This window comes from Myodes glareolus, chromosome X (assembly GCF_982192425.1).
Source record: "Myodes glareolus chromosome X, mMyoGla1.1, whole genome shotgun sequence".
Taxonomy (NCBI): Eukaryota; Metazoa; Chordata; class Mammalia; order Rodentia; family Cricetidae; genus Myodes; species Myodes glareolus.
The window spans coordinates 19,521,358-19,537,007 of NC_142053.1; the positions used below are offsets into that span (position 1 = coordinate 19,521,358).

Sequence of the window (15,650 nt, forward strand, 5' to 3'; positions counted from 1 at the left end):
ATACTTAACTGAATTGCATAGCTCATTCTAAGAAAATGTGTTAAAGAGCTTGCATTAGTATCTTGAAATTAAACAGTTAATACATCGATCAAGCTGACAATTTATACTAGGTTTGGTTTTGTTTGTTGAGACAAGATCTTGTCATGCAGCCTTGCCTGGCCTGCAACTTGGTATATAGACCAGGTTGGCCTTAAATTCATAGATTCGACTATCTGTGCTTCCCAGGTGCTGGAATTAAAGGCATGTACCTCAGCATGCCCTACCTACATACTAGTTTTAAGACATTCAAGAATTTCATTTCCACAGGGTATCAAATTCATTGGGATTGGTCTGCAGTTAAATAATACATGTCCTTAGTAATATGTTGGAGTATATTATGAGGGCAGGGCCTGGTGGTGCACGCTTTTACTCTCAGCACTTTCTCAGGAGGCAGAGCATGCTGATTTCTGGGAATTTGAGCCAGCTTGATCTACTTAAAGCCATTTTCAGGCTATCCGGGACTACAGAGTAAAACTCTGTCTAAAAAAAAAAAAAAAATGTATCATTACTTTTCATTGTTGAAGGATGTTATACTTTTCTTCAAAGATAGAGTTCCTAGAATGACACTGAATACTAATGTTAGCAAATGTTTGGAAGACTTGTTTACTTGTTTTAGACTCATCATCAAACAAATATTTTAATAACTTGCCTTTTTCAATGTGTATTTTATGCTGTGCTGTGGTGGCACACATGTTTACCCCCAGCTCTCAAGAGAGCGAGCCAGGTAAATCTCTGACTTTGAGTCCAGCCTGGTCTACAGAGCAAGTTCTAGGACAACCAGAGATACACAGGGAAACCCTGTCTTGAAAAACCAAGTGCATTTTTAAAGAGAAGCATAAAAAAGTGCGATTTAATAAATTCGAAATTTTAGATATGATTAAACATATGTTTAGACAAAAACCCATTAGAGGAAAAGCAAAAGTTCTTTTTCATGTTTATTTTTTCCTATATAATCCCTTAAAGTGACTGTTCTCCAACTTAAAAAAGACAGACATGTATATAAACCAGCTTTTTTCAAACTAGTATAATTTATATTGGAAAAATTAGTCTTTGACCATTAGTGCATAATTAGATTAAGAGGGCAGTTTAATTCCTTTTTTTTCTGTAGTGCTGGGATCCCTCCAATGCCTTGCCTCCCTCTTGTTACTGGAGGGAATCTCTCAGGTCATCCATGACACAAAGGCCAGGTTCTTTCCATCTCTAACGAAGATTTCAGCAAGACATACGGCAGTAATAATTAAAGTCTAGATTTATTCGAAGTACAAATAAAGGCATAAAATATGCTGCTCAGAACAGAAATGAGTGTGTGGCTCAAGAAACCCATTTACGCGTCCAAGTGCTTTGTATTACAGAGGGAAAGTAAAGATTCTCTGAGACGGTGGACCCTTTGTTGACTATTTAGGTGATTAATGTTCTTTGCTAGAAAGCTTCCCCCCCCCACACAATCCTTATGGCAGTCGAATGGATTTTTTTTTCAGTTACTGTAGTCTTATGACTCACAGTCATGTGTGTCTGACCCTATTTTCCTGCCTCATTTTTCATTGCTATATTTCCATCATGAGATAGGAATCTTAAATACTCATAGGATTTCTAAGGAGGTCTTTATTTCTCAAATTTTACCCATAGTTACAGAAGGGAAATAAGTACTTCAGAGTGTTTTCTGGGTATCTAATCTACATGAGTTTGTTCTTCCTCATAAGGCATGATATCTTTCTTCACCATGCCTCTTCCCTGCATATATAAAGTGCATGCTTGCTACTCTCCTAGTTTATCAACTTACCATGGCATATGGTAGGTAGTCCATGGCTTTGAAAATGCTTTTTTCAGTAAGGCCACCTTCCTCTTTTCCTCTCTGTGTTTTCTTAAATGCTATGTCCCTACCATACCCCTCCTGTGACAAATGTATTTATCAGGATACTTGTTCATAAGTCTGACAAAATTTTTGAGTAAGTTCTGCAAAATTCTGGATTTCTCCTATGTTTAAAGATGGAGGAAAAAGGTGCTCAAAGTCTTAGTTAATCATTTCAGGACGTTGTTCCCAGGTAGGTAATAAGGTCTTCCCCAAATGAACCCTAAGACAGTTGGGTTGAGTGGTAGTGACATTCCTGTATGGAATAAGAGTATGTTGGAGACACTGAATAAGCTTTTGTGTGTGACTGCTGAATAGTTTAGTGCAAGAATGAAGTCAGGTTTATGGTAATGCCACCACGTAAATGATCAGTTGTTATCTGTGTAACCAAACATTAAGTCTTAAATTTCCAAACCATTCAAAATAGAAATTTAGGGAGTAGCTAAATAAAGGGACACATATTATGTAGTACATTCTCCTGGTTGAGGATATAGATGAAAATAACCTGAGTAGGACTAGCCTAAAGCCAAATAGAACACTCATTCACTAACCTAATAAATAGGATACACAAATTTCCAGCATGCACAGAAGAGCAGAAATCATTTCAGCTGAGGAGTATAATATGCCTATTGTCCACATAACACTTTAAAACTATTTTTATTATTTGCACATTTCCTACAGTGCATTTGGATTATATTCACCACCACTGTTTCCCCTACTGCCTCTCAGATCCACCCCCATACCCATACTCCCCACAACTTCATACTCTCTCTATTTTTTTTTTTTTGAGACAGGGTTTCTCTGTAACTTTGGAGCCTGTCCTGGAACTAGCTCTTGTAGACCAGGTTGGCCTCCAACTCACAGAGATCCACCTGCCTCTGCCTACCGAGTGCTGAGATTAAAGGCGTGCTCCACCACGGCCAGGCCTCATACTCTCTCTATTTTAAATAGCTAGTTGATTCCAGTTTGTGCAGCCCATATATTTCTGGGTGTAGGGCCTCTCATTGAAACCTGCTTGCCCTACCAGGGGCCACATCACTTTGCTGTGATTTCTACGAGGTTTAGGGTTGCTTAAAAAATGATGATAATCTCACTTTTCTGTGCTTCCCCTTGCCTTCCTTTCCTATGTTATGGCTCCTGGGGTCAGGACCAAAAAAGACAATGGCATGAGCCACGTTCCATTACAACTTGGTCATGCATGCTTTTGATATTATTCCAATACCTAGATCACTGTGTGATAAGTATCACAGTTACTAAGAATTTGCATAAGATTAAAGCAGTTCACTCTTGTGTCTTTAATTATACAATGACTGTGAGAAGTGCTATAGTAGTAATTTCTTGTTGGAACCACCAGCTCACAAATAATGACACAGAGACTTACTAGTTATGAAAGGTTGGCCTTTAGCTTAGGCTTGTTTCTACTTAGCTCTGTTTGGTTGTCGTGTGTGTGTGTGTGTGTGTGTGTGTGTGTGTGTTTGTGTGTGTGTTGAGACAGTTTCTCATAGCTTTGGAGCCTGTCCTGGAACTCACTCTGTGGACACAGCTGACCTCGAACGAGTTTTGTCTGCCTCTGCCTCCCGAGTGCCGGATTAAAGGCATGCGCCACCACTGCCTGGCTCCATCTACCTCTTATAACTTAATTAACCCATATTTTTTAATCTCCATTCTGCCAAGTGACTTTTTATTTTTTCTCAGTATGGCACATCTGGCTTTCCCCAAGTCTGCTGGAGAAATCTGAGCATCAAATTCCTCCTGATTTTCTCCCTCTGCCAGGAAGTCCTGTCTATCCTCTCCTGCCTAGCTATTGACCATTTAGCTTTTTATCAAACCAATCAATAGGTGCCTCAGGCAGACACACATCTTTACAGTGTACCAAAAGATTATCCCACAACAGTGCTAACTAGAAATGTAAGGGAAAAAAATCATCATCAAACTTACTCAGGGCCAGTAGCATAGGGTAGAAAGTTGACTCTTAGGACAGAGTTAGAGCTCACCATTACCCAGTGACACCACACGTTGATACATACCTCACAATAATACAGTCAACTTGGATTGGCTGTTAAGAAAAATCGAGGAATCTCATGGGGTAAACCTGTGGAATCTCGGTAACATCCTCTAGCTTGAGAAGGCCTTGTCCCCGTCCTTCATGGTGCTTTGGATTTGTTCCATTGCTCATCTGTACAAAGGCTTCACCTCTCCCACAAAGAAGATCGTGGAAGCTGATTCACACCCCATACAGCAATGTTTTTGTTTCAAAATGCCCAGCAACTAAACAGCTGATAACATACAGAACATTTCATTCCTGGAGACTGAACGGCAAATTAACCACAGGTAAACAGGAATGCTGCTCAGACAACTCATTTATTAAAGTTAGCAAGATGCCGTCTGCCTCGGCTATCAGGCACAGCCAAGAAGCTGTGGATACACAAAAACCCTGTATATACAAATCTCGCGTTCTAACATGGAAGAATGGGTTCCACTAGATAGGTATTAAATTTAACAAACTGGATAGGTACTGGGAAATGAAAAATGCTATGGAAAAAGTAAACATTGTATGCAGTACAAGGGGACTCAGAATTGAAGGCATCTGTGTCTTTACATTATACACTTCCGCTTGCTGGGCTCCCTCTGAATGTTGCTCAAGGGACAAAAAAGGCCACTAGCAGCACAATACATTCCTGACCATGGAAAACAAAGAATTTGACTTAAAATGAAGTGTTGTTCTTTTGCTACAGACTAAAGTCAGTTTGGGGATGTCTCTGAATAGATCAAGCACCTTCCTAAAGTGAGCCCATACTTCCACCAAAATTATCAGGGTGTTTCCAAGTAAGAACGTATTTAACATATATTTTGGCTTACTAATTCAAACCAATGCATTAAACCAGGCCCCCTCAACTATAGAAGTAATGCTGAAGAAGAAATGCAAAGGCTTGGCTCCTATGATACTTGTACTGGGGTCATTCTGATTGCTCTCCAGACATAGTGGGATTGGATGCTCTGTACTGCAACCACATTGACAATATCATCAGGTTGAGGCACATATCCAGAAGGAAGTTTAAGAGAATCCAAGGTGAAAAAGATGGTGTCTTCCAACACCCCAGTTCGTCCATCTACTCTGGTAATGCAAACCTGGGATGAAAGAAAGGTACCAATGAGTGTGGAAAACCGTAATTCATGGTCACAGACTCTGCCCCTTTTCTCTCTGGCTCTAACCAGCAGATCCCTTCACCCCTCCACAGATTTGCACCCTACTCTACACAACAGCATCATCCAGGTGCTGTGTAAGCACACCCCTGTCCAGATTTAACCTCACAGCAATGCAAACAGTTCCTGAGGATGAGAACCAGGCCTCTGCTGAGGGAATTTTGTTCTAATGACTGTTAACTTCCCATTAAGGCTGACTGCTCGAAAGGAAAAGAGTGGGAAAGAAATATGTTGTTAAGTAGACTATCATTTTTTCCCTACCTTGTCACTTGCACTAGAAGAACACTCCTTCATTTTTCCTATGGTACAAAATGAGTGCAAGCCAACTTGTTTTCAGTTTTTACTACCCATATCATACCCACATACTACTCAGGAGTTTAAAGGACACACCGCTCACCTTTCTTAACAACTCCGAAAGACCTGATCACTTACTTTTGGTTTTAATGGTCTTACCATATTGTAATGCCTCCCAGATAGACTATATAAACTTCAATCTTCATCATAAGTACTACATTATTCTCATCATTTCCTTTCAGAATTCCAGTACTTTGAATAAGAAAGCAAGTTCATTTTGGCAAGGCTTTTATTTTAGGTCTCCTAACACTTGTAGTATAATCCTGAACAGCAAAAGTGATCATTAAATGAAAGAGAGGCAGCCACAAAGGACAAGTACAGTATGTGAACTACCTCGTTTATATGATGGTGTTTCAGAGGCTTCACCGAGATGGGCTTTCTGTTCTGTGGGTCTCCCTGTTCCGAAAACTCAATCTCTACCAGGTCACCCTTATAAGGTTCAAAATCTGTAACAGTCACAGGAGGAAATCAAGTTAGAGGGAGGGGGCCTTTATCCAAGGGAACCTGACATTTCACTGTGCACTGTTCTGTAATCCCTGATACAGTTTCTATTACATGTAAAGTATATTTTTAACATTTAAAACCCCAGGGCTGGAGAATGGTCCAGATATTTTACTAATGTTGCAAGGGACTCAGGTTCAGCTCCCAGTACCCACAGCCACCTATGGCTTATCTGTGCATTCTTCTGGTCTCTCTGCAGGCACCCACACAACACGTGGTGTACACAGATACACACGTACACATAAATAAAAATAGACACAATTTTTTTTTGTAAAAGGTAAGGACTGAAGAGATGGTTCTGTGGTTAAAGGTACTTGCTATTTTCTTTCTGTCTTTTTTTTTTTTAAAAAAAAAAGGGTTTCTTTGTGTAACCCTGGCTGTCCTGGAACTCACTCTGTAGACTAGGCTGACCTTGAACTCACAGAGATCTATCTACCTCTGCCTCCCAAGTGTTGGGACTCAAGGCATGCACCACCACCACCCGGCTGTACTTGCTATTCTTGCAGATGTGCTCTGTTCAGCAACCTCATGGAGGCTTTAGCTGCCTGTAACTCCAGTTCGAGGACCTCTGTAGGCACCAGGCATTCAAGCAGCGGCATATACATGCATGCAGGCAACACACCACACATGCAACATTTAAAGGATAAAAAGGAAAACAGTACTGAAACAAAGTGAAGCAATGAAGCATCTGTCTAATGAACAGGAAGGAAATAACATACTCGTTACTCAGCATAGGACAAAAGAACATGGTTTTTCTTTTACGTCTTTTGGTGTCTCATTAAAGAAATTACTGAGACTGTAGCTTACTTAGTATGTGATTTGATTATTATCTAGCAACACAGATAATAAGATAGCAATAATTAATAAGAATAAACAGAGAACTGTTAGCCATTTTCACTGTGTTTTATAGTATTCATTTAATAGTGCTTATTGTGACAATTTTCTATATAACTGCCTGGGTCCTTTAAGACTTGTTTCCAGTCTTTTTTAGCCACTGTCTTTCTTACCCTAGAGAAGTCTGCTACTATGACTAACTCTATTTCGCAGAGGTAAGTCTCTCCACCTATGCCTTGGGACCTGTCCTCTATTTATAGCTCAGGGACTTAACCCTATCCTCTCTTCCTGCTCTCTTCAGCACCTTTAGCCATATCCTTTGCATCACAAACATATCCAAGCCCCTTCCACTTCAAAAAGAGTGTTCCTAACATCCTTCCTGTTGTTGATGACTTCCGCTATAGCAAAGGGACAGGCTAATTAATTGTCTTTGGAGCTCAGCAATCACAGGGCCCTTTCCTCTGAAAACTGGGAACTACTGAGGAAACGTGTCATAAAATCCAAGACACTACCAAGCAGTCTTCGTGAGCGGGTTCCTGACATAACAGCCAAGATCAAGTTCAGGTTCTTACATCCATGAATAGTAGTAGTAGAAAGCAGCTTTGTATACTGGGACAATGTTATTCTTTTTATCCAAGCTAAACGCCACCTGATTAAGCTACAGTGGGTATGATCTATTTTCCTTCCATTCATCTTTCAAAGCCAGGTCTCGTACCTGGAAAGCTGATGCAGGAAGATGCCATGAGTCTAGCAGTTTGAGACAAAACTAGGCAATAGAGGAAGTCACTGTCTCAAGGTGAGGGGAAGCCCTATAATAATAAAGGCATCAGGTTTCCATTTCATTGGGTTTACATTTCATTATGCAGTAAACTGTTAGTTTTCATTTCTTCTTGGTTCTCCAACATTAATCGTTAAAGGCAGAGACACCAGCTGGCAGGGTGTTAAACAGCTTAAAGAGCGCAGAGTCCAGTCTGTTTCCTCTCACTGCTGCCGTCACTCCCGTTCCTACGGCTTTGCCCACTGTTTCTTTGCATCAGGCTATTTTGAGCAAGTCACATGTCAATCTCTCCCAATGATACTATGAGCTCTTTATAAGAAATGTTTAGTGAAGTCTTCCATATTTTGTCCTCTGCCCTCAATATCTAGAACTCTCTTTTGAACCAAATTAAAGTTCATTAGTCTCTTTAAATTAACATGTCATTGCTCTAGCTATAAAGCAATAGAGTGTTATATCAGATAAATAAAAATGAACTTCAACACTGAATGCACACCCACATGCACACATATGGAAGGGCAAAGTGCTATTTCCAAGCCTTATTTTAAAGCACTCAAATTATTATGAAATATTTTTTCATTCATGTAATAGTGTTGGAATAGAAATTCAATACCTACATAAATAAAAGAGCTGCACAAATATTAGTGTACCCAAACAAATGAAAATATAAAAAACATATATTTCTGTCCCTTGCTGTGCCTTATTTTCAAATCCCAATGGTCCACTTCAAATATTGAAGTGACACTGATAAGAGCCAAGAAGAGAATTGGGAATGTAGCTCAGTGGTAGAGACCTTGCCTCACAAGCATGGAGCTCTGAGTTCAATCCACCCCAAAATCCAAGCATCCAGCAGTAGTAGATGTAATACAAAAACCCTTTCATTGAATTAGCATATTTCAAATTTCACCCCGAAGATGATTCCAAAGCCCAATTCATAATACTTCAAATAGATGACACCTCATTTTAAATTTAAAAATGTGAGGTGGATGGTGGTAGCTCATGCCTTTAATCCCAGCACTCAGAAGGCAGAGGCAGGAAGATCTCTATGAGTTCAAAATACAAAGTGTACCTTTACAGACAATGTCGAGAGAGAAGGACATATCGTGATCAGCATCACCCATTAGAGAGTTGATACAGTCAAGTGAAACTGTCATGTGACATTGTGGTGGTTCATCATCCTGGCCACGATAGTAAGCACCCACCTGGAAAGTAAGTAAACAAATGAAATAAAAATGGGTACTTCAAAGAAACTCAAGTTTAAAAAAAATCTAAATTTTACCCTGAAAATCTGTTCAATAGTTCAAATAATGCTGACAATTGACACATAAATTGACATGTGTTGATGAAATAATGCTTGAGCTTCAAATCATTTTTACTGTAGTTTTAGAGCAGATTAGGAGAGTTGAGAAGAAAATACAGACAGTTGCTACACACTCTCACAAGTGGATCTTTAGTTTCTATCATTAGCATCTTGCATTGGTATGCCACATTGATTACAATTGATAAGCCAGCATCAATACAGAAAAGGGGGAGGGGATAAATGCTAAGATTCCAGACCAGAGCATCTAGGGAGACAAAAGAATGTCAAGGTAAATTTGAGAAAAATAAATCTAGTAGCCATATGTCACCTTAAATACTATCAGTCTTGTGCGATCCTGGAAGCTAAACATGGTCAGGCCGAGTTTAGTATGAGAGCGAAGAAAGCAACCAAGGCTGTAGGGTCTAAAAATCATAGTTAAGTCGGGACTGTATATAAAGAAAAATGGGGGCATCTAAATATTTCTTTGAATTGCAATCATCTTTATCTGATGTTTTGCTTTTGTCATTACAAAATTAACTTATGTTCAACATATAAAATGTAAAGAGTACGAAAGCAAGAAAAATTACACATAATTCAGAAATCTGTTTCCTATGCAATAACCACTGGCCATGCTCTCATGAAATGACCATGGTTCCATTTTGTGTCTGTGTAGGCAATTTTCTGTCCCTAATTCCCTGAACAGTCACATCAGCCTTAGCCACACATTAGGGATTTTCCATGACATTCACCATAGCCTGGATCCATAACCAAATTCCACATTGAATAACCAAAACTAATATAACCAAGTTCCCCCGATCTATACCTGACAATAATGTCATTGTGGTTTTTTGCCTTTATAAACTCTGTACCCCTGAGCTTCGGTGTCAGAAGTTCTTTACGGCAAGGGCCTGCCCTCCACTGTCAGCTACTAAAGGACGTCAGTTTTACACATGTAGCTGTCTGTAACTTTCCTCCCTGGACTATAACACTCAGACCTCCTTTGTTCCAGATTATTTACCTATGCACTATTTTACAGGAGAATGTAGCAATACACACATGTAATAAATATACAACCAAACAAGCACAAAAAAGTCAGTTTACTTTAACTTTTTAAAAGATTACTTGGCATCGCACAAAAAGGAAGTGCCATAATTTGGTGGCTCCATTCCACACAACTGGACATGCAGTTTACAATACAATACACTACCCATTTGCCTAATATATGCACGTAGGATAAGTACTCAGGAGCAGAATTTCAAGCTCAAAACTTTTCAGCTAGAGCCCCCACAGCTGCTGGCCCATGGTAAGAGCATCTAGTGGCCCTGGGCTTTATTGTTTCCTGATCTAACCTAGGTCTTGCTCTCACATCTTCTGTAGCTCCTGAAGACTACAGAGCCCCTGGGTGCCTGGTGCGGAGTGACGCCATGCTGAAGGGAAGAAGAAAAGCAGACAATGAGGCTGTGCCAAGGCTGTGACAGTGAGCCATGTCGGACCAATGACAGTCTGGGATCTCAAGGATGCTTGTGTGACTTGGGGCGGCAAACCAGGCTGTTACCTTGTGACCATGGGTGCTTTGCTCTTCTTATCAGGCCCTCTGAACAAGGAAGAGGACGCCACAGCACAGACCCACACTGCCCTACTCCTCACTTACCCCAGCCCCCTCTAACCCCCAGCCTCAGGCTTCACCCAGAGCTCAAGCTGCTGTCTCCAACCTGGGGCAACAATTTATGATGCAGATTGGCCAGAATGCGCCCAGCTGGGCTTGTCCCACCTCTTGAAGCGTTCCCTGGGGCATGGAACGAACTGGGAGAAGGATCGAGGCTACCTGCATGAACTTGTACCTGAACAGTCTTGGCCTATGGGACATTTTGTGCTTGCGTTAAGAGAGTCTCAGCAGTTCTTCACCCAAACTGGGTTTTTTTTTTTTTTTGTAAATGACATTTTTTATAGTTTCCTTATTTATTTTTTCTTTTTAAATTTTTATTTATTCTTCTCTCATACAATACATCCCGACTATAGCCCTTCTCCCCACCTTAGTCTTATTGTAAATTACCTGTATGTAGTAGCTATTTCCTCTGAATTCCAGGGATGCAGCTTTCAGAAGTCATCACCAATGGTGGGGTACACTTTTTGGTGACAGAATTGACTTTGAGTCACCTGTTATCCTATAACTAAACCCCATGTAACACTCGAATAAGCTCACTACATAACCAAGTTAGACCTGACCAGAATCATTTCTTTGGTCTGTGTTTAGTGCACTAACTGGAGTGAGTAGACTTTTGTTCCTATGTTCCTAGGAAAAGGTAAGTAAGGGTGACTGAATTTACGTTCAAATGTGACAGTCTAGAAGGTGAAACTGTTGGTTTATCCTACCCTTGTAAAGTGTGTGTGGTGCGTGCATGCGTGCGTGCGTGCGTGCGTGTGTGTGGAGAGGAAGCAGTGGGTGAGAGATGTTCATGCCTGTATGTGCAGATGTCAGGGGCCCACACTGGGATCTTCTTCAATTGTTCTCCACCTTATGGTTCAAGGCAGGCTCTTTCACCAAACACCTAGACTGGCTGGCCAGGAGGCTCCAGGAACTCTCCTGTCTCCGCTTCGGCACTGGGACTAAAATTCATGCTGGGGTGGCCAGTTTTTAAGTGGGTGCTGGTTCAGGTCTCGATGTTCGTACAAGCACTTCACGGAGTGAGTTAGTTCCCAGCTTCTTACTCTCACGGTAGCTGATGGCACTTTAGTGAGGTCTGAAAGCCTTAATGGCCTTTTCATTCTCCAGATACAGCTACAGGCATAATGCACTGCAAAGGAGTAACTGAAATTGTGGTGTTCCTGATTTATAGGGTTGATTAATTAAATTTGGTTTGGGGCAATACATGAATGAAAAATTGATTCACATAAATTCATTTTCATGTTTCCAATTCTGAAAACCCTAGTTTCTCCCTCTATGTAATCTCCAACTCCAGCTGTCCGTACCAATTTATTCATTCAGTTTTATCCATAAAAGCAGCAGGCTCCCATAGCTATGTGGATGGTCCAGTGTACCCTCCAACCTCTCAGTGCCCTGTCTCCAAACCAACAGAGAGCCATTCCATGTGTGGAAGCCCGGCTGGCGTTTCACTTCTTAGATGGCTAAAAATTTCAAGGATTGACAATACTTCAGTCACTCTTGCCAGCGCTGGCAAATAGGGAGCCTCGCATTCTGCTGCTGATGGTGTCAATTAGTACACTAATAACAACAAGCCTTATTTGCATATACAGATCTAAATGATAAGTATCTGAACTAGGGTGCTAGATACAGATTTCATAAATCTAAAAATGTTTAAAACTTGCGAGAGCTCCATGGTAAGTAAATTATACTTCAATAAAACTATTTTTTAAAAAATGATTTAAGTACATATCTTTTCGCCTCATAACTACTTATCAAATAACACATATCCATTATTTACATTATAGGAGGAAGTTACAAAATAATATAAATTCTAATAATTATCATTAAATACTGAGGAATAGATAATGTAATTTATACTTTTCTAAATAGATACTAGTATAAAAATAGGACAGATGTTCCATACAATCCTCTAAGTTAGATTTCAGTTTCCATACACTTCAACATGTCTACTCAAAAGGGACTGAAAAAATAGAAGCTAGGGTGAAAGAACTCAGACATAAGACAGTCCCCAGAATATACAACTCTTACTGTGATTGCATTCGATCTGCAAGTGATCTGATCTATTTCCACAGCTGCAGGACCTGTTTGCTCAACTTTCAGAAGTTCATTGCCCGCCACGACACCAGCATTGAAGATGTGTTCATTAGGGTAGCCATAGCCACTGCAGGACCCTGTCGCAACTTCCTTCATTGTTTGGAACATGTCAGCACCTAAACGATGAATAGAGAAAAAAAAATATATAAGTTATTCTCAAGTGCAAACACATACTACAACTAAGCCCTAGCAGAGAAAGTTGTGGGAAACAGCCATCTAAGCCTAGAAGAGTACACGGCTAGTTTGTGGGCCAGCTGTTTGCCTACCTGAATGTCTGTAACATGGATATGATGATACCAGAGCTGCTTTTGTTAATACACTTGTGAATAGTAATGGGATTTTCAGGCCTCAAGGCCAGAATCTTTGAGCATACATTATAGCTGACTAATTAGAGTGGATATAGTTCTGAGCAGGGAGGGATACCATTCACCCTAGTCATTTCTCACTATTTCCTGGACTCTCATTGATGAAATACATACCTTTAAAATAATCCCTTGGACAGGTGATCAGTGGCAGACGCCAGGGCATATATTTAGGGATACAAAGTGAGTAAGTAAACTTTGGTTTCTATCTTCTTATTGGTCACAGATATGATTCATTTTCTTGGTTTTTTTGTTATAGGTTGGTTTTAATTGTCATCTATAAGCTAACATATTAAAGGCTTAGTCCCTGCCAGGCTGTGGTGTTGCATGCCTTTAAACCCAGCACTCGGGAGGCAGAGACAGGCTAGTGTTGCGTTTATGCCCAGGCTGGTCTACAAAGCAAGTTCCAGGACAACCAGGACCACACAGAAACACCATGCCTCAAAAAACAAAAATGGTTTGGTCTCTCCAGTGATCAGTGTTCTGAAGAGAAGCCTTTGGATTAGGAAGGTCCTGACCTCATTAGCTGAGTAATTCTATTTATGAATTCATATAGCTTGATGGGTCGAGGATGAAGGGCTTTGCTATGAAATTGATCTTTTTCTCTCCTTCCTGCCTGTCCTGAGTTGAGCAGCTCTGGTCCCCTACATCTTTCGCACCAGGATGTTCTGTTTTGCCAGAATTACAGAAACACAGCCAAGCAACCACTGACTGAACACTCCAAAAGTAGGAGCCACAAGAAACCTTTCTTTCTCTCAGTTAACTTGTCTCAGGCATTTGATCACAGTAAGAGAAAGCTTAGTCATAGACACAGACATTTGCTCAGTTAAGACAACAAAACTAATGGGCTGTCACAATGGCTCATGGGGTAGAGACCCTTGTCCTCAGGCCTGATACCTGAATTTGATTCCTTGATCCCACAAAATGGGAAGAGATTTCTGAAAGTTCTAAAAGTTGACCTCTGACCTCTTGACATGTGCTGTTGCACAACTGTACTCATACACACATAAAAAGGGGATTTTTTTAGGATAAAGTAAAATCACCACCGAAGTAGAAGATTTACTACTACTGTAACTACAAAAGGAATCTTCCTGTGACCTATGGCAGACTAAAGCAGGAAAAGTTGTGAGTGGATGGTAAACTGGTTTACATAGGGAGACCTGATCTCAAAAGTTTCAAAACGTTCCCAAAAGAATGGAAATAAATGCAAACAATGGGCACAGACACCTCCCCCCTCCCACCACCACTTTTTCATTTCCTAACCTCTTTATTTTTAAATTATTTATTAGTTATTTAAGAATTTCCTGCAATATATTTTGAGCCTATTGATCCACCCCATGTGCTCCAGTTCCTCCCAGATTCACCCCCCCCCCCTAGTCACCCAACTTAGTAGTCTCCCCGTCTTTCTTTCAGCCCATCAAGTCTAATTCATGCTTCCTAAATATTCTTCTATCTAGTGCTTGCCTTGGAGTGTGGTCAACCTATCAGTGGTCACATCCTTAGAGAAAACTGGCTCTTCCTCTCCCAGCAGCTATCAACTGCCAATAGCTCCTCAGGTATACTGCAGTGGCTCCTCTGCCTTCTTTGTCTTTTGCCATCTTTCTCCGTTTTATTTTAAAGATTTTTTTTAAAGAAAAAATTATGTGTATGTGTGTGATTGCGAGTGAGTGTGCGCATGCACGCACACAAGCCTGAGTGTATGTATATGGCCCACGAGTCCTCGGAGGAGGGCAGAATACTTCGGAACTCCAAGGACTCTAGTTCTAGGCAGTTGTGAGTAAAAATGTGGGCGCAGGGAACTGAACTTGGGTCATCTAAGAACTAAAAGTGCTCTTAACTTCTGGGTCATCTCTGTAGTCACCATTATTTTGCCTTTATTGGTCATTACTTTGGGAAAGAAAGTTCTAGAATGGATCTATGTATCAGTAGTATCCAGCAGGTGGTGTAGGAGGGCATGGCGTAGGAGGGTATTGTGTAAGGATCTGGGGATGCCCTACTGCAATAAGATGGCACTACGAAACCAGGGAGAGGTTTTCTGAGTTCTTTAGACTCCTAAGCAAGAAGGAACACTCCTCTAAGAGAAGGTCTCTTTGGGGAAAGAATTAGTGCAATACCTTCCAAGAGCCTCTTCTTCTCCTCTTTCTCTTCCTCTGAGTCTGTTTTCCTCTGAAAGAAGGCACGAAATTTGGAAATTAGCCGGTGCATTATTTTTTTGTCTGAGGAAGCTTGAGTACCAAGCGGTACCAGGAGTGAGGTTTCGCTTGTCTAGTTCTCCCGCTTCCCGGGAGAATTCACAGCAGCACGCGCAGAGGCTATTCTCCTCCCGCGCTCTGTACACCTTCTCTAGGCTCTCACTGGCGCAACACTGCCACGTGTGGAGCGCCAGTGACCTGCTCAACCAGCCAATAGGAGTGTAGATTACTCAATGAAGGCCACGAGTTGTGGGAAGTAGGAAGGCGGGACTTCACAGTTTATCCATCTCATAGAGCTGGATAAAATAGCCTCCACCCATACACATTTTCATGGTTTGTCATTGTAGTTTTGTTTTTGAGATAAGATTTTATTCTAACCCAGGCTGCCTCAAACTCGTGGTAATCTTCTTGTCTCGGCTTTCATTTTTTTAAATTTTTTTTTCTTTTGTGGGTTTTTCGAGACAGGGATTCTCTTTGTAA

General features: G+C 40.8%; 1 protein-coding gene across 1 annotated transcript; it reads right to left on the bottom strand.

Moving 5' to 3' along the window:
* Positions 1 to 4,230: 4,230 nt before the first annotated feature.
* Positions 4,231 to 15,298, bottom strand: LOC125415366 (cancer/testis antigen 55-like). The gene is made up of 5 exons (XM_048457566.3): positions 15,093 to 15,298; positions 12,551 to 12,732; positions 8,626 to 8,758; positions 5,780 to 5,892; positions 4,231 to 5,017 (listed from the first exon to the last, which is right to left on the bottom strand). The coding sequence occupies exons 1-5, from the start codon at positions 15,181 to 15,183 to the stop codon at positions 4,826 to 4,828; spliced, it is 711 nt and encodes a 236-aa protein (XP_048313523.3). The 5' UTR covers positions 15,184 to 15,298; the 3' UTR covers positions 4,231 to 4,825.
* Positions 15,299 to 15,650: the final 352 nt, after the last annotated feature.

Coding starts and splice junctions, on each gene's coding strand:
- LOC125415366 (XM_048457566.3), bottom strand. CDS start 15,183: ATGCACCGGCTAATTTCCAAATTTCGTGCCTTCTTTCAGAGGAAAACA. Junction 8,759..12,550: donor GCAGATCGAATGCAATCACA/GTAAGAGTTGTA, acceptor CTTACTTTCCAG/GTGGGTGCTTACTATCGTGG. Junction 5,018..5,779: donor AACACCATCATATAAACGAG/GTAGTTCACATA, acceptor CTTTCATCCCAG/GTTTGCATTACCAGAGTAGA.